Source organism: Canis lupus, chromosome 34 (assembly GCF_003254725.2).
Source record: "Canis lupus dingo isolate Sandy chromosome 34, ASM325472v2, whole genome shotgun sequence".
NCBI lineage: Eukaryota > Metazoa > Chordata > Mammalia > Carnivora > Canidae > Canis > Canis lupus.
Window position 1 is genome coordinate 32,400,931 of NC_064276.1, and position 24,722 is coordinate 32,425,652.

A 24,722-nucleotide genomic window follows, 5' to 3' on the forward strand; every position below is an offset into this window, starting at 1 on the left:
AAATCCTCTCTACCCCACCCCAAATTTACTGAGAAAATGGAAATGAAGGCAGGACTGATAAACTGAAAGAAAACATACCATCTGTCCCATCTCCCACATTTTTCCTTTGTCCCTATGCCTGAAATTGAGGAATCCAAAAAGGGTTACATAAAGTCCCAATCAAATCCTGATAAGAATGAAGGGACTAGCCATTCTTTAGGGAACTGAAAGTTTAGGCTTGCATTACCCAGAAGTGAGCTGCAGCCCAGTCCTAGCCAAATGAACTCTTATTTAAATGCGAATAATCATCGCTTCTCGGCCTTTTGGCTAAGATCAAGTGTAGTATCTGTTCTTATCAGTTTAAATGCGAATAATCACCTTGTCACTATAGCCAATAGTTGAGAGAAGAAACTTTCTGGAGGAAAAAAAAAAAAACTATTATTTTTCACTTCTCACTTTTCTGAAAAGTAAAGCATAGAAAGAAAAGACAAAAATACACCAAACAGAAGCATTAGTTGAACTGTGGAATTATATCAAGCAGTCAAATATATATGAAATTGGAGTCCCAGAAGGATAGGAAAGAGAGAATGGGCAGGACAAAAAAAACCTTAGAAAATAATGACAGAAATGTTTCCTCATATGTTTAAAAATACATAAACTGGAAACCCATGAAGTTTAGTGAATCTCAAGTAGAATAAATTCATAGAAAGTGCACCTAGGCATATCACTGTCACACTACTGAAAGTCAAATGTAAAGATGAAAATTCTAAAAGGAGCCAGAGAGTCAGAGTAAAATGTATAACACACACCGAGAAGTAACAATCTCATTAAAAGGACTGCAAGGCTGACACAATGGATTGATATCTTTAAGGTACTAAAAGAAAACAACCAGAATATAAAATTAGCCTAGAATCATATAGGTAGCAAAAAAAGCCTTCAAAAATGAAGGTAAATCACACACATTTTTAGATAAATAAATACATGATAAATGATAGCTGAGAGAATTTCTTGCCATCAGACCTGCACTACAAGAAATGCTAAAAGAAGTTCTTCAGTCTGAAGAGAAATGATACTATTTGGAAATTCAGATCTACAGAAGAATTGAAGAATGCTGAAAATGGGAAATAAGGAGATAAATATGCCTCCAATTATTTTTCATCCTCTGATTTATTTGAAAAACATCTGACTACTTAAAGCAAAAAAAAAAAACATTTATATTGTGGGGTTTATAAGATGTAATGGTCATATATATATATAAGAATTATAAGTGATAAAATGGAGCTATATGGATTATAATTTGGTGAGCTTCCTACATTAGACATGAAGTGAAATAACATTAATTTAAGATAGAATATGATAGGTTAAAGGTGCATACCTAGAGCAACTACTCAGAAAAATAAAATAAAAACCCAACAGGTTAGATAAAATAAAACACTAAAATATACTAGGTTAATTTTTTAAAGATCTTATTTTTTATTTGTTTGAGAGAGAGAGAGAGAGCATGAGCAGAGCAGGGGGGTGGAGGTGGACAGAGAGGATCAGGCTCCCTGTGAAGTAGAAAGCCTGACACAGGGCTCAATCCCAGGACTCTGGGATCATGACATGAGCTGAAGGCAGGTGCTTAACCAGCTGAGCCACCTAGACTCCCCCTAGATTAACTTTTTTTAAAAGAGGAAAGTAAGATCAAAAGAAAAAAAGAAAACAAATGGAAAATAAAAGATGTTAAACACTAAGCAAACCATATCAACAGTTACATTAAATGTAAATGGAATAAACATGCCAAAGAAAAAAATGATGTTGTCAGAGGGATTAAAAATGAGTACTAATAATAATTAGCAATAGTTAAAAAATAATTACTAATACTAGTAATATGCTCTCTATAAGAACGTCATTTTAAGTGCAATGTGAATAGGTTGAAAGTAACAGGATGGAAAAGACGTACCATGCACATCCCAATAGGAAGAAAGTTGATATGACTATATTAATATCTGAAAATGTTGACTCTAGAACAAGGAGTATTGCCAGAGATAAAGAGAGATTTTCATAATGATAACTAGGTGAATTAATCAAAATGACCTAATTTATCTAAATGTGCATGATCTCAAAAATGGAGCTAAAAAGTAAAATGAAACAGAACTTTACAGAAACAAACAAAATATAGACAAATTCACAGGAGACTAACATTTTTGCAAAAAGAAATGGATGAATTTATAATTATGGTAGGAGATTTCTTTTTTTTTTTAATATTTTACTTATTTGAGAGAGAGAGAGCACACAAGCAGGAGGGAGGAGCAGAGGGAGAGGGAAAAGCAGGCTCCTCAGGGAATAGGGAGCCAGACATGGGCCTGGATCACAGGAACCTAAGATCATGACCAGAGCCTAAGGCAGACATTTAACCAATTGAGCCACCCTGGTGCCCTTATAATGGTAAGATATTTCAACATCCTTCTAATTATTAGAACTTTTTCATATGGAAAATAATAAGATCAGATTTGGACTTTTCACTCTGGTGGAATTGTCAAAGAAGTTTTGAAGGGGAGGAGAGAGAGAGAGACTATTAATTAGTAATTATTCCAGTTACTAAGAGATGATGATGGCTTAAATTAATGAAGAATAAGTAGGAGTAGAGAAAAGTAATAAACTGGAGATATATTTCATTTCTAAAATTCATAGAAACTAGTCACTTCTTGGATGCTTGGTACAGATGGGAGGTGACAATAGGAAGACTTCTAGAATCTTCAAGGATTCTTGCTGGGAAACTGGATGGATGCTTTTCATCAAAATAGTATAAAGGAGGAGAATCACAACTGAGAAGAAAGGCAGTGAATTTGCTTTGAATATTTTTGTGATATCTGTGAGATATTATTGGAAATGTCCAGTCAGCAACTGAATATGTGGGTTTGAGGACAGGAATGAGGTCACGTTAGAGAAAGTCACAGTGACTGCTGTCATTGGAATGGTTGAAAGATCCCAAGAGACAAGTACAAGGCCAAATACAGACCCTTGAACTCCATCTTAAGAAAGGGTAGACAGAGGAAGAGGAAACTTCTTTAGAAACAAAGAAGGAAAAGATAGGATAATAATCAGAAAAAGTCAATCAGGAAATCAAGAAGAGAGATAAATTAGAGGATAGCATCCAGGGGAGCTAAATGCTACAACAAAGTGAAGACCGAAGCACAGTCCTTGCATTTGGAGAATGGAAGATTTCTCCCAACTCTAACAGAATGACTTTCATGAAGAGAAGGGATGAAAACCCGACTGTATTCGATTGAAGACTGAATAATAAATGGAGGTGAAGAAAAATATAGGTTATTCTTTGAGGGATCTTGACTTTTTTTTCTTTTTTTTTTTTTTTTTTTAGGGATCTTGACTTTTGAGCTGAATAGGAACTTCTGACTTGAAATCAATAACTGGTGTCACCAATAATTAAAAAGTCTACTAAGGACTTTCAGAAAGAGGCCATAGGCACTTTCTTCAATTTAAGTGACCAATAAACTCTTCCCAACTGGAGAGATTATCATAGCTTCTCTTATGTTACGTTGATTTTCCACCTAAGTGACGTCTTAAAAAATAATTAGCTCTTAATACTGTTTTTATCAACAGTGCTGTCTATGTGAAGGGTCTAGAAAGGGCATACATTTATAAAGAAGAATGTAATAAGCACTTAAAGGCAATTTGGGCAAAAGCCTACTTATATTTTTTACAACAAAGAGTAGAAAGATTTGATACATCTTTCTTTGTAACTTATACAATGGAGATACTCTCCAGGGAACTCATGTGATGGAAAGGGTGTGTAGAAAAGAGGTAAATATTGGAGAAATCTAAATTACAGTCCTGTAGATAAAATGTTTCTCCTTAAGATAGCCCCAATTCCAGTACCATGCATACATCTAGGAAAATGTCTTACAATTCAAATTGCATCACAGATTAGTGGGTTCTCTGAGCTCTGCACTGTGATTTCTAGAAATGAAAGCAAAGGGAATGAGAAGGACTCTAAGGAGTGGTAGTAAAGACCAAAACTCCAACTTTATTCCTGCAAAGGGGGGGAATGGATATTGTACAAAGTGGAAAAAAATCCTAATTTTGTGTGTAGAACTTGGCATTTAAAAAATAAGACTTTAATTCAAGGCCCTGAGGATCCACCACCCGACCGATCCACTCACAGATGAATCTGCCCCACACTTGGAAGCACCAGGTCTGGTTCCTCCAGCGTCAGCACGTGAAGAAAGTGGTTTAACAAGCTGGGCTCAACCGCATGAACGTCTTCCAGGCAGCTGGAGACTTGAAACACTTCTGTCTGCAGAATGCCCAACGACCCCCTGTTACCTGGTCTATCTTCAAGTACGAATCCTTTCAGACCCCAGAAAGCCTGTTCTGTCCCTTTTTGTAGTAAAACAAATCTTTTGGTGGTTTTCCAAATCACTTTTCAGGAACCAGTGAATATTCAAAGGAGAACTAAATGTGAAGCTTGTACAAAAGCTCATCCCTCTAACACGGGCCATACTACATAACCTCCTACTTTTGTCAGTCCTTAACATCGACCTCTCTGAATTTTCACAAATTTCTATTTCACAAGGGAGATTATTTTATATTCACTGGCAGCAGCATACAATAAAATACTTCAGTGTAAAAAAAAATAATCATAATCATCTAATCCAAAACAACAGTTTTCTCTTCTAGTAGTTTCTGAACGGCCTGCCTAGTGACCCCAGAGTGGGGAGGGCAAGCTGTTTTGGAGGAAGCTTGCCTCAGTCCACCGCCAGGAATGCTTTCCTGTGTGCTGGTTCCACGCTCAGCCCCGAGTTGTAGGAAGGTAAGGAAGTCAATGTTCGCTTGGTCTGCTGGGTGGCGCCAGATCATCACATAACTACCAAATCCCAGCGACAACAAGCATTTCAAAAAATCTTAAATGACTAAGTATAAATACATACCTATGATCTTCGTTATATATTTTAATTTTTACTTTAAAAATCCGAATAAGGATATCAAAAAGGAAAAAAAAGAGTATGAAATTTCTGGTGGAAATACACTAATTTAAAATGATTTTTTCCAACATTAATGCTAAAATATTTTTATATATATAGAAACACCCAAAGGTAACGTCCACACCTATATGACCTTTCCAACCAGAGAGGCAGGGATAGGTACAATATGGTTTCTGAAAAGTGAATATTTGAGTCTTATAATTACTGATATGGGAAGACAGCTCTGGGAAGACCTTGACCTTGTTTTCCTACCAGCTCCATTGTGTTGGTCCCTCATAGGGTTCCTAAGTTTCTCTTAGGCAAGCGTAGTCTCATCTCCACACTCAACTCACAATCAGGCCCGACTAGTCTACAGAATGCTTATTCACTCTCTCCCCATTAAAAATATTCCTACATCCCGTAACTTCAAGATTTACTAAAGCAATAGCTACTTTATTGAGGGGGCTATGCAGAGCATGCTTATGTTTTTAATGATTCTGTGGTAGAGACCGCTAGTTGTCTATCAAAATCCATAATTCTATTCTTCCATAGAATAGAGTTCATACTGAGTACGTGGCTACCCAGCTAAAACTATATTTTCCAGCCTCCTTTGCAGCTGTCTCCAGGATGTGACTTAGTTATTACCAAGAGAATATGAGAGGAAGTGGTAAGTGCAATTTCTGCTTCTTTGGTTTAAAAGAAAATTGCTAAAAATAAAAAAAAAAAAAAAAAGAAAAGAAAATTGCTTGCCCCAACATGTGCTCTTTTCCCTTGCCTTGAGCCAGGACATGGACATATCTGTAACTCAGCTTTGATCATGCAAATGAAGATATTTCCTAAGAACTGATGGATCTTGTAAAGCCACTATGTTTGGGACCTACTTTTTAAATAGCAAGTTAGCCTTTACCTAACTAATATAGATATTAATAGACCAGTGAGTTTTATCTTCCATGTTTGCATTTTTAACACAGGCAACAAAGAGACCTAGTTACTTAACGACAAGGAGCCCCCTTCCTACAAGAATTCTGCACACCTTGGCAAGTCAACCGTGTCTGCTACTTTTATAACACTAATGACTTGGAAAGCAAGACTGTGTCTTACTAGCTCTAGCATTTAGCAGGGGTTTTTAGTACAATGGTAGGTGCAGAGTCGATGTTTTAAAATATCAGCAATAGGGAGGATTTGCAGCTTCCGAAATCATGCCTCAGAGGCAGCCACCTAACCTGCTTACACACAGGGTGAACCCTGCAAAGGGTAGGCTTTATGAGCACTTACATTGCCACATAGCTAGATATAACATCAAGCTTGAAAACAGACCATCTGGCTAATTTCGACCTGCCAGAAAATATGGCAGTTGATCAGAAGATCAGCAGTGAATAATATTGACGTTGTCAACTTTCCTGACAGCTGATTTGTACTCTTATAGTAGGTGTCATAAAATTCCATAAATGGTAAGGTACCTAGAGGTTAACAACATAAAAAAAAAATACTGCAGTATTAATTTACCAGATGAGAAGGAGGATAAGAAATTTGAATTTTTAGCATTCAGGCTGCTACTTGAATGCTGTGAGAGAGCAATCCTGGCTCTGCCTGGTACATCACTGAAGGCTGTGTTTGTGTAAGTGAGGGCACACCTGGGCACACACTGACTTCACTGAGGCCTGATTCTCTAATGGGCATGACTCGAGAGCATTTCTCAGTCTGCTCTCTGCACAATAATCTTAGCTTCAGTTGTCTATTTGGTCTGCCAAGTCCAGGTACCAATCTGTCACAAGTGATTGAAAGTGATTTTTGTGCTGGACTTAATTATAATGGCAAAATGAGTCACGGAAGAAAGCATTCAACCTATAGTTTCTTAGCCTAATAAATGTTCAAGAAATACAAGTAATATCTCAATGGTGATTTTCAGTCCCTCTTCACTAAGAAATCCCACCCAGGCGGTATAGATGGAGAAAACGTCTTTCAGGGCCCGTGGTCAGTCTCAGATGCAGGAATCCTAGAATAGATTGTTTTAGTTTGATGTTCTCTGTGTCTTAAAGTGAACCCTTTATCCTCCACTCTCCTTTGTCAGACATTTCTTTAGATTCACCTTCTCTCGCTTTTGAAGATTGAATATGAGGAGATGAAATGTAGCTCTGGGCTTGGGAGAGGCATAAACAAGCCGCCTATCTGATTCCACTTTAAGTTGCCAGAGGATTTTGCTTTTATCTCTTCCTGTCCAGCTCAGCCTATCAAACAAATATTTTAGAGTTAGGGCAAAAAGTCATATATGAATAAGGCATTTGCATTTTTCTAGAAACTACCAAGAATCTGGGCATGCTGACTTCTAACATTTGTTAGTCCCTGGAAAGAATACAAATGGCGGCCCAAATCAAGCCAAGAATTTAAAGAAAATGGCTACTCTCCTATTTTGAGAAATAAACCATAATAACCTGAAAGGCCAGGTTTGAATTTAGAATTCTTGAATTCATTGGGATTCTGTAACAATACATGGCAGCAAGAGAAAGCCAGTCCCTTGTGCCCAAAAGGAAGTAACCCATTCCTTTCTCTTCCATTCCTGCTTTGACCCCACTCTAGGAGGGGCCTGGTTGCATGCCCTTCCCAACCTGTAAGTCCAAGCTCCATCTATGTCCCTGTAAACACCAACCAGTCTTTTGGTCCTTTTTGGGTCTCAGAGGGGGCCTTTAGCTGTGCAATATTTCCTAGAGATAACAGACTCTAAGAATGCCTTGCACAAATGTTGGAAGTAGGCTTGAGTTGTTTGGGAAGTAAATTCTGGGATTTCAGGTATCCAAAGCTTGGTCTAGAAGAGAGTCCCAAACTTTTGATGGACATACTCCTTGGTTTTGCAGACTTTTACATGGAAAGAAAGCATAGTCTGAGGAAGTTTATAGCAGGGGATTCAATCCCTCTTCTTTGATTCTAAGGGTGATATTGAACCTAGGGCAGCAATAGGTAGCCAGGAGAAGATTTGGGGGTTGGGTTTTGGTCCTGTTTCCTAAGTATTACCACCCAATTTCAATATCTGGGAGAGTATCCTTTTGAGTACATCAGTTGTTAGCTATGTTAGATGATGGCAGGGAGTTTGATAACATCAAATCGGCTCCCTAGGATCTGCTAAAGGCTAGAGGAAATATTTCTGAGTACAACCATGATAAGCATTGAGAATGGAGATTTCAAATAAATTATTTTTTAAAAAGAACTGTAACTGTAGCACATGTCCTATTGCCCTAGTTTCTAAATTAGACTAATTAAGATCTAACTTTCTAGTCCCAAGAGTGGACCTATAGCAATTATTTTTTCCCCTTTAATTAAATGGGTACTTATATAGAGACATATGTAAGACAGTACTTGTAAGACATAGTCAAGCTTAAATTCTAGCTCCAATGTCTCCCCTTAACTAAAGGAATGAAAGAGATGATATGTGGCCAAAGAGTTAGGTGTTATATTTTCTCCGCATTCCCTAGGTAGGATTCAAGGCGAATGGGTCACATTACTAAGAAAACAGTTCTGTTTTTTGGCTGTTCCAGGAGAGGTCCATCACTGCATGTCAGACAAGATGGTGAGTGTCCCACTGACTCAGGCTATAGGGAAGGGATGGCGTTTAGGCCTTCCATTTTATGCATCCAATTGAGTGTTGTCCTAACATTACCAACAGTTATGGGGCCTCCTGACAAAGAGCATTCTGGACAGAATGCTACTCTAAGAATTGATCTTGGTGCTAAAAGTCAACTCTCTGCTTCCACTGCAGACCTACATACATCCATAATTATTTTCTAAGGTTGCACACATTTATATACAAGTTTTGATTGATTTAGGTTATTAGAGTCTGTTGCCCAGAGAAAGAAATTTCATTAGAGTGTAGCTGTTGCTTAGGGAGCCTCAGGTTTCATGAGGAGAATGGTCCAGGAGATTTCTACAGAAACAGTTACCTACAATGATATATAAAAAAGAGTTTTTACACCAATTACTAAACTGTAGTTTTTATATACTGAAACCACGAGGCACTGTGATTACCCGAGTGATTGGCTGGGACACTGGGTAGGGTAACTAAGTTACCTAGAGGAAAATAGAAATTTGTTAGATGTATTTACATATCTCATTTCCAGTAAAAAGCAGGTCTGTCTTGTTTATAAGACACTTCTCTGAGAGCTAACATATTCTTTCATAAGCAGGAGCTCCAAACTATCTCTAGACAATAACTATCCGATCAGGGCCGGGCATATAAACCCAAATTGGGCCAATCCAATTATTCTAAGCATTTGGAATGGGTAAAATGAGGGCAGCTTTGCTTGTAAACATGGGAACTTATGTGAGTCCTATTTAGCCACCTGCATGAAGCAGCAAAACTACTGATCTACAGGGACAAATGAATTTATCAGTATACCGGAGAGAAGCAAAAAAGTGTTTTAAAAGGAAGGAGAATAATTTAATGTCCTGAGGACTTGATGTTGATCACTTCTAGGTTCTGGTCTCTCCTAAAACTTGTTTGCAGTTTTTCCCTTGCTAACCAAAATATCTCTGTATCCTCACATAAATCCTCTTTCCTGTTGCAGCATGGTGGGTTTCTATAGCCAGGCAACCTTGACTAAACATTATTTGAAATTCTCATTTACCCTGAAAAGATCTCTTCAAACACTGGGAAAATAGAAATGAGCTTTGCTTTCCTCTTGATGCATACTGTCTCCAAAACCATTTTCTAATTTATATTCTCTTAAGAGGGGGATACACACACACACACACACACACACACACACACACACGTACATGTATTATCCACACACATATGTATTTTTTTTTAATTTGCATTGATTCTCTGTGGCTATTTTCAATGGCTGAATTCCTCTCTATAGTCCATCTGTCCTGTCATCATGTAAAAGATTTTATAGCTATTCTGTTTCTTTTTCGGGTGTGAGAAAGATATTGGTGCTGTTGTACTTAAAATAGTTATCCACATTGTGTGCATCTCTCTCTGACTGTGATGTGCCTATTTCACAGTGTCATATCCTCCTGCTTTCTCAGACTCATGTTTCTACATCTCCCTCTCATTTGTCATCTACAGGTTTTTGTTTTGTTTTATTTTTGTTTTCATTTTTGGTAATGTCTAACTGCCATATGGAATCATGGCCTAAATGGATATATACTCAGGGTTCTTAAACTTTTTGGTCTGAAGAAATCTTTCCACACTTAATCATTTAGCATACCAAAGAGCTAGATATTTGTCATAATAGGAATAAAACTGAGCAATTAAAAATATTTATATTCCTTTTAAAACAGCAAAAATAAAATTATTAATGTTCACATAATGTATTCTTATTTTAAAAACCTTTTTCCAATTCAAAAAAAAACTGCAGACAAGTCATACCTTTTTATATTTTTCATATTTCTTTTATGCCTTGATGAGTAGAAAACAGCAATAATCTTTTATTTATCTCTGCATTCAGTTTGTTGCAATGTCATACATGTTATAGCCTATGGAAGCTCTATTGTACACTTATGAGAGACTTAGACTGAAATAGACAAATAACTTCATAAAATTATTATGAGAACAGTTTGACTTCATAGAGTCTTAATCACTTGGAGAAGTACTGCTATGCACTGTACAATTGCAATATTAACCTAACAATCAAGAAGTAAAAGAGTAAATATTTTAACAAACAAACAAACAAAAAAAAAGAAATCTCTTCTGGTGGTGGTTTTTAACTGAACCAACCAAAATCACATATTTGGGGCATCCTACACCAATAACTTCTGAAGGAGAAATCATATTCCTATTTTAACTTTGCTGATAAAATACTTTGGGGAAATTTAAGTTGAAACTGAAAAAGCTTAAATATCAATCCCTATAGTGGACTGCTTTGTTAACTTTTCATCATCATGTGGGTAGATTGAATAAATTAGTAACAGACTTTACCTAAATGTCTTAGATGACTAGCATTACTTTTTCCTTTGAATGCCTACATATAGAAATGGACTATTTTAGTATTTTTCAGTTTTGCTATGGTTTTATCCTAACCTACTGATATAATAAGCATATAAATAAATATACTAGGCAAATTCAAATCACAGAATTCTACAAATCTCTAAAAGGAGGAGAATGTATGGTAAGAATATATATGCTATGAATTGGAATATCTGAGAATGCTCAAACACCCCAACTTTTAAATTTTTTCTTCAATAATCTCTAAGCAATTTGATTAAATAAAATGTTCTTCTTTAAACTCTTTTGAAAATGCACCAGAGCAGAACTCACTTAATCATATTCTGTCTCTCCTTAAATGATTATTTCTATGCTAAATTCAATATTTACAAAGATATCTAAACTTATCTTCTTGTTCTCTTCTCTAGGATGCACATATATAACCCTTCGAGGTGATATAAAGTTAAGGAAATCAAGTTAAGAAGGAGCTGCCTGTATTGCACCAAATCATTGCACAAGGCAATAGGGCAATGTATCTACACTTTCACTATTGAGTTCTAGGTTTTTGCTTCTTTCTTCCAAGAAGTGATACCAAGGTAGAAACAAGTTGAAAAAAATGAGGATATAAAACTAAATAAGTAACTATTTATACTGACTTTAGCAATCAGCAGGAAAAGCAATTTGGTCAGCAATTTCCAGGAGTTCTTTCAAGATTGAACCCTTTTATATACAAATCATATTCTCCACTTTCATGTTTCCATTTTTTTGTATATAGCTGAATTTTCTGTCATTAGCTTCAAAAAGATCAATCTGACCTGCAAGTAATTTTATGGCTGCTAAAGAAAACTCAACTCTATTTTTTTTTAAAGGGCAACAGATTTTTTTTAAGATTTATTTATTTATTTGCGAGAGGGAGAGAGAGAGGGGGAGAGAGAGAGAGAAAGAAAGAGAGAGAGAATGAGCGGAGGAGGGGCAGAGTAGAGGGAGGCAAGCAGACTCCTGACTGAGCGGGGGAGCCCCACCAGGGCTCAATTCTAGAACCCTACGATCATGACTTGAGCTGAAACCAAGAGTCAGAAGCTTAACCAAGTGAGCCATCCCTCATCTCTCTTTAAAGGCAGATAACAAAATCCAAAATATAGCAACATACTAACAATAATAACAATACCTAGCATCCAATCACACTGCTACATATTTTAAAATGCAGAAAATGTGATCCACAAATAAAAGGAAAGTCAATAAATTGAAAAATAAACCCCAAAATAACAGTGGTTATAGATTTAGCTAACAAGGACTTAAAATTATCAATATATTCTCAAGAATTTAAATTTATATATTAATAATTGAACCTAAATAAAATTTGGAGAGAAATGGAAGTTTTTTTTTAAATGAAACTGTTAGTGCTAAAAAAATATTATATCTAAAATGAAAATCCTACCGGATGGAATTCAATGAAAATTAGACTCCGCAGAAGAAAAGATTAAACAACTCAAAGACATTACAATGGAAACTATGCAAACCAATGCATACAGTAAAACATGAACAATGCTTTGTCCTGTGGAGAGATGTGATGCAGTCTATCATATCTTTAATTCAAGTCCAGAGGAAGTGGGGAGAGGAAAGAAAAATGTTTTGAAGAATAGTGGCCAAAAATGTCCAAATCTGGTATTGACTCTTAGCTCATGGATCCATGAGCACAACAACCCCAAGCAGGATAAACACAGTGAAAATAACACTGCAGCACATTATAATTAAATTGCTGAAAAGCAGGTAGAGAACAGAGTCCTGTTACTTAGAAAAGATATCTTGATTGTAGATTTCCCAGCCTCCAAAACTGTGAAAATTAAATGTGTTTAACATACCCGGTCTATGATATTTGTTGTAGCAGCCTGAGCTAAGACATAACACCATGGAGATAGAGTCATGGAACTCTTATCTCAGCCATGTATCAACAACCTCCAAACTTCTTTTACTTGACAGAGAAATAAACTTTTGTCATCTTAAGGTACTTTTTCTTAGTCACTGTTATAGTTAAAACATGTGCTTTATATAATTATCTATAACTTCTAGGATCTCGTGTAGACTGATAAGTCAAATATATACCTGTATCGGCGGCTCTAACAAAGTTCTTTATTTATTTCAGTTCAGTGACTCCTCATTGAGTAACTGCCAGGATGCAGGCAGAGTCCTAGGTCCTATGGGAAACATAAAAATGAATAAGACTTCATTATGGTGCAATTAAAAATACACACTTCTTCCTGGCCCACTGGCACATGAGCAGCTGAAACAAAGAATTGTTATGATATATGGGGAGAGTGTTAGTGGAAAGAAGTAGCAATTGAGAGAAACTTGGATAACATTTTTAGAAAAGGAAATATTTGAACTAAGTCTTGAAGCAATATTAGAGTTTTGACAGACATTTTGCAGGAGGGGAGAAAAAAACATTTCCAGGCAGAGCAAGCAGATTTAGCGGTCACTCACTCCAAGTGAGAGATTGGAGATGTGCTACATAACCAAGCACCAATGAGTAAAGATTAATCTAAAAATGTGGGGTTACATTATGGAAGACCTTAAATACTGGCTGCAGAGTCTTGCTTTTATTCTTCATGCAGTAAGGAGACATCATCTTTATAATTCACTTACCATTTTTATTTGGATTTTTTTTTAGATTTTTTCTATTTGAGAGGTAGAAAGAGGGAATGCAAGTTGGGGGGGTGGTGAGGAAGGGCAAAGGGAGAGGGAGAGAAAGAATCTCAAGTAGACTCCCTGCTAAGGGTGAAGCCAGATGTGGGGCTCCATCCCAGGACCCTGAGATCATGACCTGAACAGAAATGAAGAGTCAGTTGCTTAACCAACTGGGCTACTCAGATGCCCCTTTATTTGGATTTTCAGTGTAATCTTTTCTCATTGGCTTCTTTCCTCATTGAATCGTGTATTTTGGTAGCTTGTTATAGAAGCACCCCATCAAAAATGCTAAGTTAATTTACTATTGTCATTAAAATTCCTTAAATTTCAATGAAACTATGGGATGCCTGGGTGGCCTAGAGGTTGAGCGACTGCTTTCAGCTCAGGGCGTGATGGAGTCCCACATCAGGCTCCTTGCAGGGAGCCTGCTTCTCCTATTTCTCTGCCTCTCTCTTGGTGTCTCTCATAAATAAATATTTTTTAAAAAATTTCAATGAAACTATAACACTTGCTCACATCACGGTGCAACGCCAGTGACTGCTCCTGGTGGCTTTGGCAGCAGAGAGGGTCTGCCACACACAGTGACAGAGGCACCAGGCTAACATGGGCTCTCTCATCTTCTAAATAGTTTCCAGGGTCGGCGGTTGACATTTTCAACATTGACATCACAATGGTATAGAAGAGAAAGGTTAAAGAGGAACACTTGGTTCTTAATCATTTGGGCTCACAAGTGACACACTCATCTCCATTCCAATTCCATGAATGAGAACTAATTGCAAGGCTCCACTCAGATAAAGGCAATGATGGGTGAAACGACGTCTCCAGCCAGGCCACCATTGCCTAGCAGCAGCTCTATCCCGAGGAAGCCCACCATCAAAAATCTTCACTATGTAGAGGTCTCTGCCGCAAGAGTAAAATTGTTTTATATATACTGTTTTTATTTTTATTTTTTTTATATACTGTTTTTAAAAATTGAATCTCACACCTATAAAAGACAACTGTAAATACATTAAGGATAATGTGATAAACCAACATCATAGTGAAAGGCACATCCTGGAATTTTTGTTGGTTTCATGAAAACCCACTGTTTATAGATAATGGTGACTCAAAAGACATTATTCCAGAATGTGTCTTTGTTGAGAAGTCCAAGATTTACAAACATAGGACTTCAGAATAAAGACTTAAAATAAGATTTGTCCAGCCCTTCAATGTACTGGTGAAGATATCAAAGCCCCAGAGGATTGAAGTGACAAGCCAAAAATATAATTTTACACAGTGAAAAATGTCTCATCTTTCACTTCCTTTATACCATCAGGGTGGTCACTTGAGGCATGAAAAAGAAAAAGAAAAACAAACTGATTTTGGCTTCTAGAACTTCAGAGTTTATTTAGAGTTGATCATACAAGGAAACAGAAAAAAAGAAAGAAAGAAAGAAATGAAATACAGGGGGGGAAAACTGCTTTTACAAACAACAGATTACAGTATGCCCACTTTTCCACCCTGTGCACAGAGTCAGTCTCAGGGATCACGCAGCTCAGGGGTCAGCCCCTCACTGGGTATGTCTCAACGATGCAAGGCCCTCCTAGGAGAATATATCTTACTTCCAGAAGCTCAAACCACTGACTTCTAAGAAAATCTGCCTAATTTCTCTTTGTGTATTTCTAGATTTCTAGATCATTATTACCCAATTCAGGAAATTCTATAAATCTCACCCTCACTCAAAAAAAATCTCAGGTCTTTGACTCCCAAGGTCCCACTGCCTGAAGTAGCAGACTCCTTCCTCTAAAAAAATGTCATGAATGAGAACTATGTGAAGTCAATAAACCCAATTCCAAAGTTTCCAAAAAATACTATTACTTTAATGGCCATTTTGTCTCAAGAAGGAAAAAAAAAATGTATATGTGATATGTGTATGATGGATCAGATTTTTTTCAAAGGATATTTATTTGACAGTATTTTTATCCCACACAGATTATGTACTGTTGTGATCTTAAGAATTTCACATAGTTTGGCAAAGAAAATTATTTCATATTTATTTTATATATAAATATTTATATAAATATATATTTATATACATATATATATATATCTTTTATAAATATGTTCCAGAAATTTTTAACCTTTGTGATGTGGAGCTATAATAACTACTGAATTAATTTCACTGAAGATGAAGATTAAAGGTTTTAATCTTGAAAGTGCTTTGGCAACTATGTTTCTTGAACAGGTGGGAGGGGGGATTTTCAGCTGGAACCCACACCAGAAAGCTACCCTCTCTTCTAAGAGGAGCTTAAACATGCTCCTTTTGGAAGGCAAGTAACAATAACCAAGTACAGAACATGAAATCAGAGAAGAAAAACATTTGATAGTGCAGTCAGTCTCCATTGCAAGGAACTTGAGGCAGACATTTAGCAGATCTTAGTGAGGAAAAGCAAATATATGAGGAACATATTATGAAAAAAACTATTTAAAGTGAAACTTGGGCAGTCACCTTATTACATTGTCTCATTTAGAAAACCCTTCTTAATTCCTTATCCTGTTTTATTCAGTGGATATTGTCCTTCTGCCACCGGTAAAATGTCAGCTCCCTGAAGGCAGAGACCCTGTCAGATTTGTTCACTGGTATAGCCCTGGTTTCTACAGCAATGCCTGGAACATGATGGAAACTCAGTATTTCTGGAAAAAATAAATACATCTCCAGAGCAAACTCACATGGTACACATGAGGAGGATCCTAAGACTGAGGTATTCCAAGGGAAACAGGAATTTGGGCAGACCTGATTAAAACTACTATCCTCCTAACAACCTATTATTCTCTTCTTCCTGAACTGAGGAAGCATATTTTTAAATCCATTCCATGATGAGCAACAAACTTGTGATACATCATTAACATATAGATTAGCATTTACTGTGCTATAGCTAAGTAAGCTCAAGTTGGCATTCTAGAAAAATGAATATCGCTTTCAATTATGTTATGGTTTTAAGCAATCATAATTAATTATAAAGTTGTTTTCATAACATCAGGAGTATTGTTCTAGGTTTTCCTGTAGATAGAAATCTAGACTTTGGAGACTAGATAGCATAATATTTCAGGGGAAGACCTACACTACTTTAAAGGATTTACACAGGGAGTACCTGGAAGGTACAGTCAAGTATGCGGCCAACTTTGATTTCTGCTCAGGTCATGATTTCCCCTCAGGGTTCTGAGATCCAGCCTTGAATTAGGCTCTGCACTCAGCTGGGAGCCTGCCTGAGGATTCTCTCCCTTTTCCTTCTGCTTCTCCCCTTGCTCTTTCTCTTTCTCTCTCTCTCAAAATAAGTAAATAAATCTTCAAAATAATAATAATAATAATGAAGGACTTAAGTAGAAAGGATTATAACTCAGAGATTATAGTCAGTTTTCTCACTGAGATAGTCTTGGCTTCAAACTTGGGAATACTGTGAAGATCACCATATTTATTTGCTATGTGTCCTTGACTAATTTATAAGAGCCTCAGTTCTTCCATCTGGAAGGTGGGTAATAATGTTCCACAGGGTTTTTCGTATGTTTAATGTAATGTAGATGAAGTGCTTACTTCAGTGTCTGACACATAATTAGAACTCAACAATGGGTTGTCATTACCATGAAATTCTCTGCTAAGATTTGCCAAAGCCAACAAACAAAAGGATACTCTCTCTCATTAACATGAAAATGGAAAAACTGTGAAACATGTTATATCGAGTCATCGGAATGTAGTATTCTTTTGGATATTTGGATCTGACATTTCAGAGTTTTCAGAGAAAGGGTTCTGCATTTAATCTTTACAGATTACAATCTTGGCTCTAACACTTCCTTATTTCAGTGTTATAAAATCTTGGAAGGTCAGCTTCCTAAATCATCCTAATTTAGCTGCCACTTTCATGCATAGGAAAACTTCTCATTATTTTACTTTCCTATACATGTTTAAAGCATAAATCAGAAGAGGAAAATAGATATGACCTTAAAGGTATTAAACAATGGCAAATATTAAATGTTAAAGCATGGAGTTAAAAATTATGTTTTTTTCCCTTTGCTCATTTGTTTCGTTTCTTAAATTCCACAAAGGAGTGAAATCATATGGTATTTCTCTTTCTCTGACACATTTCACTTGGCATGATACTTTCTGACTCTATCCATGTCATTGCAAATGGCAAGATTTCACTCTCTTTATGGCTGAATAATATTCCACTGTATGTATATGCTATATATCTATATCTATCTATCTATCTATCTATCTATCTATCTATCTATCTATCTATCTTACATCTTCTTTATCCATTCATTGAGAAAGAGAGAGAGCAATCAAACCAAGAAGCAGACTCCTAACTACAGAGAACAAACTGATGATTATCAAAGGGGAAGTGGTGAGGGGATGAACGAAATAGCTGATGGGGATTAAGGAGTGCATTTGTCTTGATGAGGACCAGGTAACATATAGAATAGTTGAATCACTATATTGACACTTGAAATTCATATAACACTGTCTGCTAACTAACTAGAATTAAAAACAAAACAAAACAAACCATTAAGTTGAGATTAGTAAAATACTCAAAGCTCATTACTGTCATGGTTATGGGAACTCTGTATCTTAAGTGGCCCCCAGAGAGGCACACACTATTCCCATTCTGTCTCTTGACCTTACTTCTGCACAGTCTGAATAATGCTGCTATGCCTGGGAGTTAGATGGCCCAGTATTTTAGGAATACAGAGACTTTGATATCTAAGATAGAAATTCGGTATCAAAATATCTTAGACAAGATTGTTCTAATGTATTTTTTTTAAGATTTTATTTATTCATTCATGAGAGACACAGAAAGAAAGACAGAGACATAGGCAGAGGAAGAAGCAGGCTGTCTGCAGGGAGCCTGATGCAGGACTCAATTCCAGGACCCAAGGATCACGACCTGAGCCAAAGGCAGAGGCTCAACCACTGGGCCACCCAGGTGTCCCCATTCTAACATATTAATAGTAATATTTTATGTAAGATTACTGCTTTTGATTAATATAGACTTTATAAAACATAACCAGAAATATTAAATGAATACTTTCATTTATTAATAACATTAATTATTCATTAATACAGATCTATATTAGTAAAGATTGATACACATACAGTTAAAACAGAAAAAGAGATGTAGAGAATATTTGCAAGATGATGATATTTTGCCAATCGACTATTTTTCAGGAATCATCTTCCATTCTGAGGCTGTTCTTTTCAATCACAGTGAATCTAAATCTCTTCCCTTCATCTTTTGGGTGTCAGGATTTGTCACCCTTCCCATAAACAAAATTGATTCTAGGAAAAGGAAAAAAAAAAAAACTTGGAATTTCTGGTGAAAAAGTTGACAATAATTAGTCTTTCTGAATATTTTAACAAGTCATTTAGTCTTTCTTTCTGTAAAAGATAAATAGGCAACGTCTAACAGCAAAACCCTGTCCTTGGTCTAAAATACATAATTATATCATTATTAATCATTTTCTGGTAATTTATGAAGTAAATTAACACCAACAACAGCTTGTCACGGAAAATGCATTAGTCCTGTTTTTCATATAGGAAGGCAAAAATAAAGCAGCAGAGGGGTGTTCTTCTAAATATAGAGACTCAGGCAAACATAGCGTAATGAAATGGTGATGAACATGGTGGAGTTTTAAATTTAAGGCATTAGCAGTCATCTTTTTATGCACGTAACATAAGCCCTTAGGGTTAAGAGTGTAGCTTCTCAGATGTCCTCCTTCAGCTCTGAAGCAAAGCTTACTGAAAAAGACAATATTTTCTATTGCTAGTACTTTCAAATCCTCACTAAAGCGAAATTGTAATACAGCAGAAATGTAAACACCTGAATCCAGCCATTCTGTGTTTGTGAGTGAAAAGGAATTAGGAACTAGAGGACAAAACAGAAATAAAGGATGTGTCAAAATCCATTCACCTTTCTTTTCAACTAGGGTAAGAGAAGTGGCTTGAATGGGTTGATGCCAAGTATTGCCTTGACTTTTATGTTCCTTACAGATACATGAAATAAATGTGAATTTCAAAGTGATAAAATAAATTTGGATAATTTAAAATCTAATGGAAATTATACTGAGATATGTTTGAAAGAATTACTAGATATTATTATTAGATATTTCATTAACTCTTTACTGTTCAGTCCAAAGAGAGCCAGTAACATGGAAATAGACATAATCTCTAGCATTTTTTTCTTTTAGTGATAATAATCAATAATACTTCACCTCAAAAACCTCAAAATAATTCCAAGAAACAGAAAAATACTGTTTTTCGGGTAGATGGGGACCCATAAACAACTTGCTCAGGATGTATATATTGCATTTTGTCACAATAGGAATCAGCAAGGACTGTTGTCTCTTTAGAATTTTATGGCATTAAATTGCTTATTGGAATTATTCGGCAAATTTTTAAAGTGACTTTTAGGGAAACTAACCTCATAATTGAAGGCAACAGTTTAAAATTGTAAACACTCAGAAGTGTAGGGCGTTACATAAAAGCCATTTGTCCCAGCCTTTTCAATCTGTTTCTTTGACCAAGGAGTACTATGTGTTCAATGGAGTCCTTATGCAGTCATTAATCTACTCTCCACTAAAGTGGATGGATTAGTGCACTCTTCCTGGACATAACAGCAAAAGATGGAGAGGGAAGCTGAAGCAGAAATCATTATTGTTTCATTTTTCTCTATGTTCCCCCTTCTCAAAGAGGTGTCCTCTGTATTTAACCAACATATGTATATAATATTCCAATCAGATAAAAGTAATTTTTACTTCCTAATATTAAAACACACTAGTATAACCAAAGCCAAGAGCCTAGAAGAAAGACTTCTCAATGGATACCCTGCTGTCTGCTTTTTCTTTCAAACTAAAACTAGAGTTTTAAACACAATATATATATTTTTTGTTGTTGTGTGTAGAGTACTGTCAGTTTCAGAATCATGATTCACTTTCTGAGAAATGGCACATTTCAGATAGCATCTGAAAGTCTCTAACACTGGCCTGCCCCCACGAAGAAAAAATGTTCTTCATTTCCCTGGAAGTTCAGTTTAGTAAGAGCTTTGAGTGAATATACTGAATATAAAACTAACATGATAGAAAAATACAAAAAATGTTTGGATTTTGCCCAAGAGGACTATTTGACTGAAAGAAAATTTTAAATCTAGATAAAAATGGATTATACTAAATGTAAAATTATTCATCCTCTTACTTAAGAAATCATGAAAATAATATATTTTATGTAAAGCATGAGCCACTTAGTTTACTATGCTATGCTAAGGCACCATTTCTGTCAATCTCAAGGATTTCCTCAATTCATTTGTGAGAGAAAAATAAATAAATCACTGGATGTGTATTGTCTTAAGATAATGGCCCATTCTACAGTTTATATGGGAACAATTTACAGCCCCTGATAAATGAGTAGCCATTCATTTTAAACACTACTTAAAGGGAGCAACTCTAGTTTAGAAAGTCTCATTACAATAAAGATCGTGAGACAGTAGAAATTGTCATTAAAGTCTGATAGTTAAGCATTATCACAAATAAATAAATAAATGGATTATTTGGGGATGAGAATTTTCACTGCTGTTTAACTGAAAGCAATTACATGGCCTTGGTCATCAACTTGGAAAATAGAGAGTCAAACATATTCTAAATGCTATTATTTCCTTATGCATTGATGTCCAATGAAGTTTCATTTCTTTCTATTCTCCATACTCGATAATTACATACTAATTGTAAGAAATTAGAGTTATCTAAAGGTTAAGGATGTATAGATCAAATGGCACACTCAGAATATCTTTTAACATTGACACGCCCATCGTTGGAATTGAAGTCCTGTTAATGCAATCTCAGCAAACCTAAAACTATCTCATTATTTCCAAGACATAACTTTCAGAAGGGTCATTCCGCATTGGTTTCTTGTTGCCTAAAAAGAGATGGATATCTCCCTCAGGGGGCCAATAATATCAGTACCATTGGCTAATCTAATAGATTCAGATCTAAAATTAACTAGGTCTCTTTACCATGTAACCCAACTTACACAGAGAAACTTCTCCATTCTACTTCCTTCCTTTGGTCATTCCTTCACTTATAGTTATTGTTTATTCATAATGAATGTTACATGCCAGGCATAGCTTTACAGGCTTCATATATTCTTTTATTTAACTCTAGGTGATGAGTACTAATATTATGTTTAAATAGGAGGTAGAGAAAATATGGCTTAGGAAGTATAATTGACTTGTCTCACAACCATTAGGTTACACAGCTAGGTCTTGAGCCCCATCTGACATCCAAGTTCACACTGCCAGTCTCTAGGGATACTATTACTGTGTGCAGAGCACATGGCCAAGTACACCACATGTTGCCTTTGTGTCAAATGCTGTCCAATCTACTACTACCTCTACCTTTTGTAGCTAATTGCATCATCTCTCACGAACTGCCCAGACTGGAGACGCATATTTGACCTCTCCCTTCCGCTCAAAGCCTAAAGCTAGTCACTTATTCTTTTGGACTCTATCTCTGAAATCTTCACAACTGTTCAATTCTCAATTTCTACTCCTCTTGTGGCACCACAGAGAGTTGACTTCTGAGACTAACAGGCCCTATTTCCATTCTGCTACTTTCCAGCTGTATGAGCTTAGACAAATTATATAACCTCTCTCTGAGCTTCTGTGTTGTTATTGGACAAATAGCTAACCTGTAGGGAATGGTGTTAGTTAGAGATAGGTATTTAAAATTGCTAGCATATATAATAGCTGTGTTGGCAGCTATTACCACCATGGCCCGATTTTAGGCCCCTGTCACTTCTTAAAATGCAATGCCTGGTATAAAAGAGGCATTTGCCAATGAAACACCGGGACACCTGCACCCCAATGTTTATAGCAGCAATGGCCACGATAGCCAAACTGTGGAAGGAGCCTCGGTGTCCAACGAAAGATGAATGGATAAAGAAGATGTGGTTTATGTATACAATGGAATATTACTCAGCTATTAGAAATGACAAATACCCACCATTTGCTTCAACGTGGATGGAACTGGAGGGTATTATGCTGAGTGAAGTAAGTCAGTCGGAGAAGGACAAACATTATATGTTCTCATTCATTTGGGGAATATAAATAATAGTGAAAGGGAATATAAGGGAAGGGAGAAGAAATGTGTGGGAAATATCAGAAAGGGAGACAGAACGTAAAGACTGCTAACTCTGGGAAACGAACTAGGGGTGGTAGAAGGGGAGGAGGGCGGGGGGTGGGAGTGAATGGGTGACGGGCACTGGGGGTTATTCTGTATGTTAGTAAATTGAACACCAATAAAAAATAAATTAAAAAAAAAGAGGCATTTGCCAAGTAGCCACTGAAAGAATGTTGAAAAATCGAAATAGATTCAATAAATTGAACGAATAAATGATCTCAGATATTTAGATTACAAATAGCAGCTAGAACTAGGTCTGTTTGACTTAAGCAGTTTCCCCAGAGAATTCTAGAGAAGATACCTGTTGGGTTATTCTTCACAATAAACAGAAATGGATGGTTTGCTATAAATTGATTGTGAGCCAGACTCATGATTGCAGGGATGTGCATACCTATGAAATAGAGACAACAGTTATTTAGATGTTCACATTAAAGGATGAATAAAGAAAATATACCCAAAATACTTTTTGTAGACAAGAATAGTCATTTCGTTTGAGGAGGTAACTTGTAGAAAAATAACCATTTTCAAAATACAGAGAAATCTGGAATAAATTTAAAAATCAAAGAGCAGAAGAACAAATATTGGATTATTCATGGAATAATTCTAACTTCACATTTATGCTCAATGAAGAAGAAAGCCAGATACTAGATTTAATTTAGTGAAAGCAGTTGAAAAATTTCTTCTTTTAAACAGTAATTTTCTGCTCACTTTTTATTTATGTTATATGATTTATCCTTATAATGTTTCAACTATTAATTCTTAACCAGATTTGTTTGCACTTTATTTCTATTCTTCAGGCTTGTGGTAATTACATCTGAGTTCAGATTTACTTTTTTTAACTTTTCTGAAACTATTCTGTGGCCTCAGAGCTTTTAGGATTTGTGCTGTGAATGAATATAGGATTTTTTATGTGATTAGAAGAAGAGATTTTCTGCTTTAATAATTATTTACTATAATAATTTATATCATGTGGCTCCATTGTAGCATTTGTCAACATTTAAAGTGGGGTAAAAATTTAAATGATTGTTTTTTTTTTCTTTTAAAATTAAATATTTCTGGGCAGCCCCGTTGGCGCAGTGGTTTAGCACCACCTGCAGCCCAGGGCGTGATCCTGGAGACCCTGGATCGAGTCCCACATCAGGCCCTCTGTATGATGGCTGCTTCTCCCTCTGCCTGTGTCTCTGCCTCTCTCTCTCTCTCTCTGTCTCTATGAATAAATAAATAAAATCTTTAAAAAAATTAAATATTTCTATACTCAATTCAGATGTTTCCTTTACCAATAATGCAATGGTTTTGTACAATTATTTTCAGACTCATGAAAAAGTCATTTAAAAAATTGCAACAGAAGTGATCAGAACTGAAAAATAATGTTAGAGAAGGAAAAAAACCTGTCTTCTACACTCTTTCTTTGTGACCAGGGTATGCAAATTAAACTGAAAAAGACAGATTAACAGAAGAAATGGTTTATTTTATATCCCCAGAGGAGCTTCACAGAAAAAAAAAAAAAAAGTAAATATCCTGCAAAATGTTAGGCTTGACAGCTTATCTGGTTTATCTATCTTTTTAACAAAGGGTGGTATATTGTGGAGAATAACTCAAAAAAAAAAAAAAAAACAGGGTAGGGTGCTTCTGGGGCAATACATTATGGGGAGGTAAATATATAGGAAAAAATAATAGTAAGAGGGTTATTTCATAAGGTTTATTAAATAGACTCATTGCAGTGCCAACTTTCATCTCTTGTGATAAAGATTGTTCTCTGATTTGGTAGAGAGGAGGAAAGATACCTTTACAAGGGAAATTTATGCCCTGGTTTTAGGCAAATCGAGGGAGAGTAGAGAGAGCTCTTTTTTTCTGTGCTGTTTCTCCATTTTCTTCAGCTCTAAACAACCCTTCAGGCAAAGAGGTCTATTTTGGGGTGGCATATTCTGATCCCCTTCAGAATCAAGCATAACCTTGGTAGTGTAAAATGCATA

At 36.0% G+C, this 24,722-nt stretch overlaps 1 protein-coding gene and 1 pseudogene across 3 annotated transcripts in view; one reads left to right on the forward strand and one right to left on the reverse strand.

Moving 5' to 3' along the window:
* Positions 1 to 286: 286 nt before the first annotated feature.
* On the forward strand, positions 287 to 440 carry LOC112646033 (U2 spliceosomal RNA; annotated as a pseudogene).
* An 18,156-nt stretch (positions 441 to 18,596) lies between these two features.
* The window catches only part of SERPINI2 (serpin family I member 2), a 32,918-nt gene continuing 26,792 nt past the window's right edge, over positions 18,597 to 24,722 (reverse strand). For all 3 annotated transcript variants that reach the window (XM_035710406.2, XM_025425483.3, XM_025425484.3), the window contains 2 exons: positions 23,051 to 23,140; positions 18,597 to 18,859 (listed from right to left, as the gene is read on the reverse strand). In XM_035710406.2, coding sequence (XP_035566299.1) covers positions 18,783 to 18,859; positions 23,051 to 23,140 — 167 coding nt within the window. In that variant the 3' untranslated portion in view covers positions 18,597 to 18,782. The remainder of the gene's footprint in view (positions 18,860 to 23,050; positions 23,141 to 24,722) is intronic.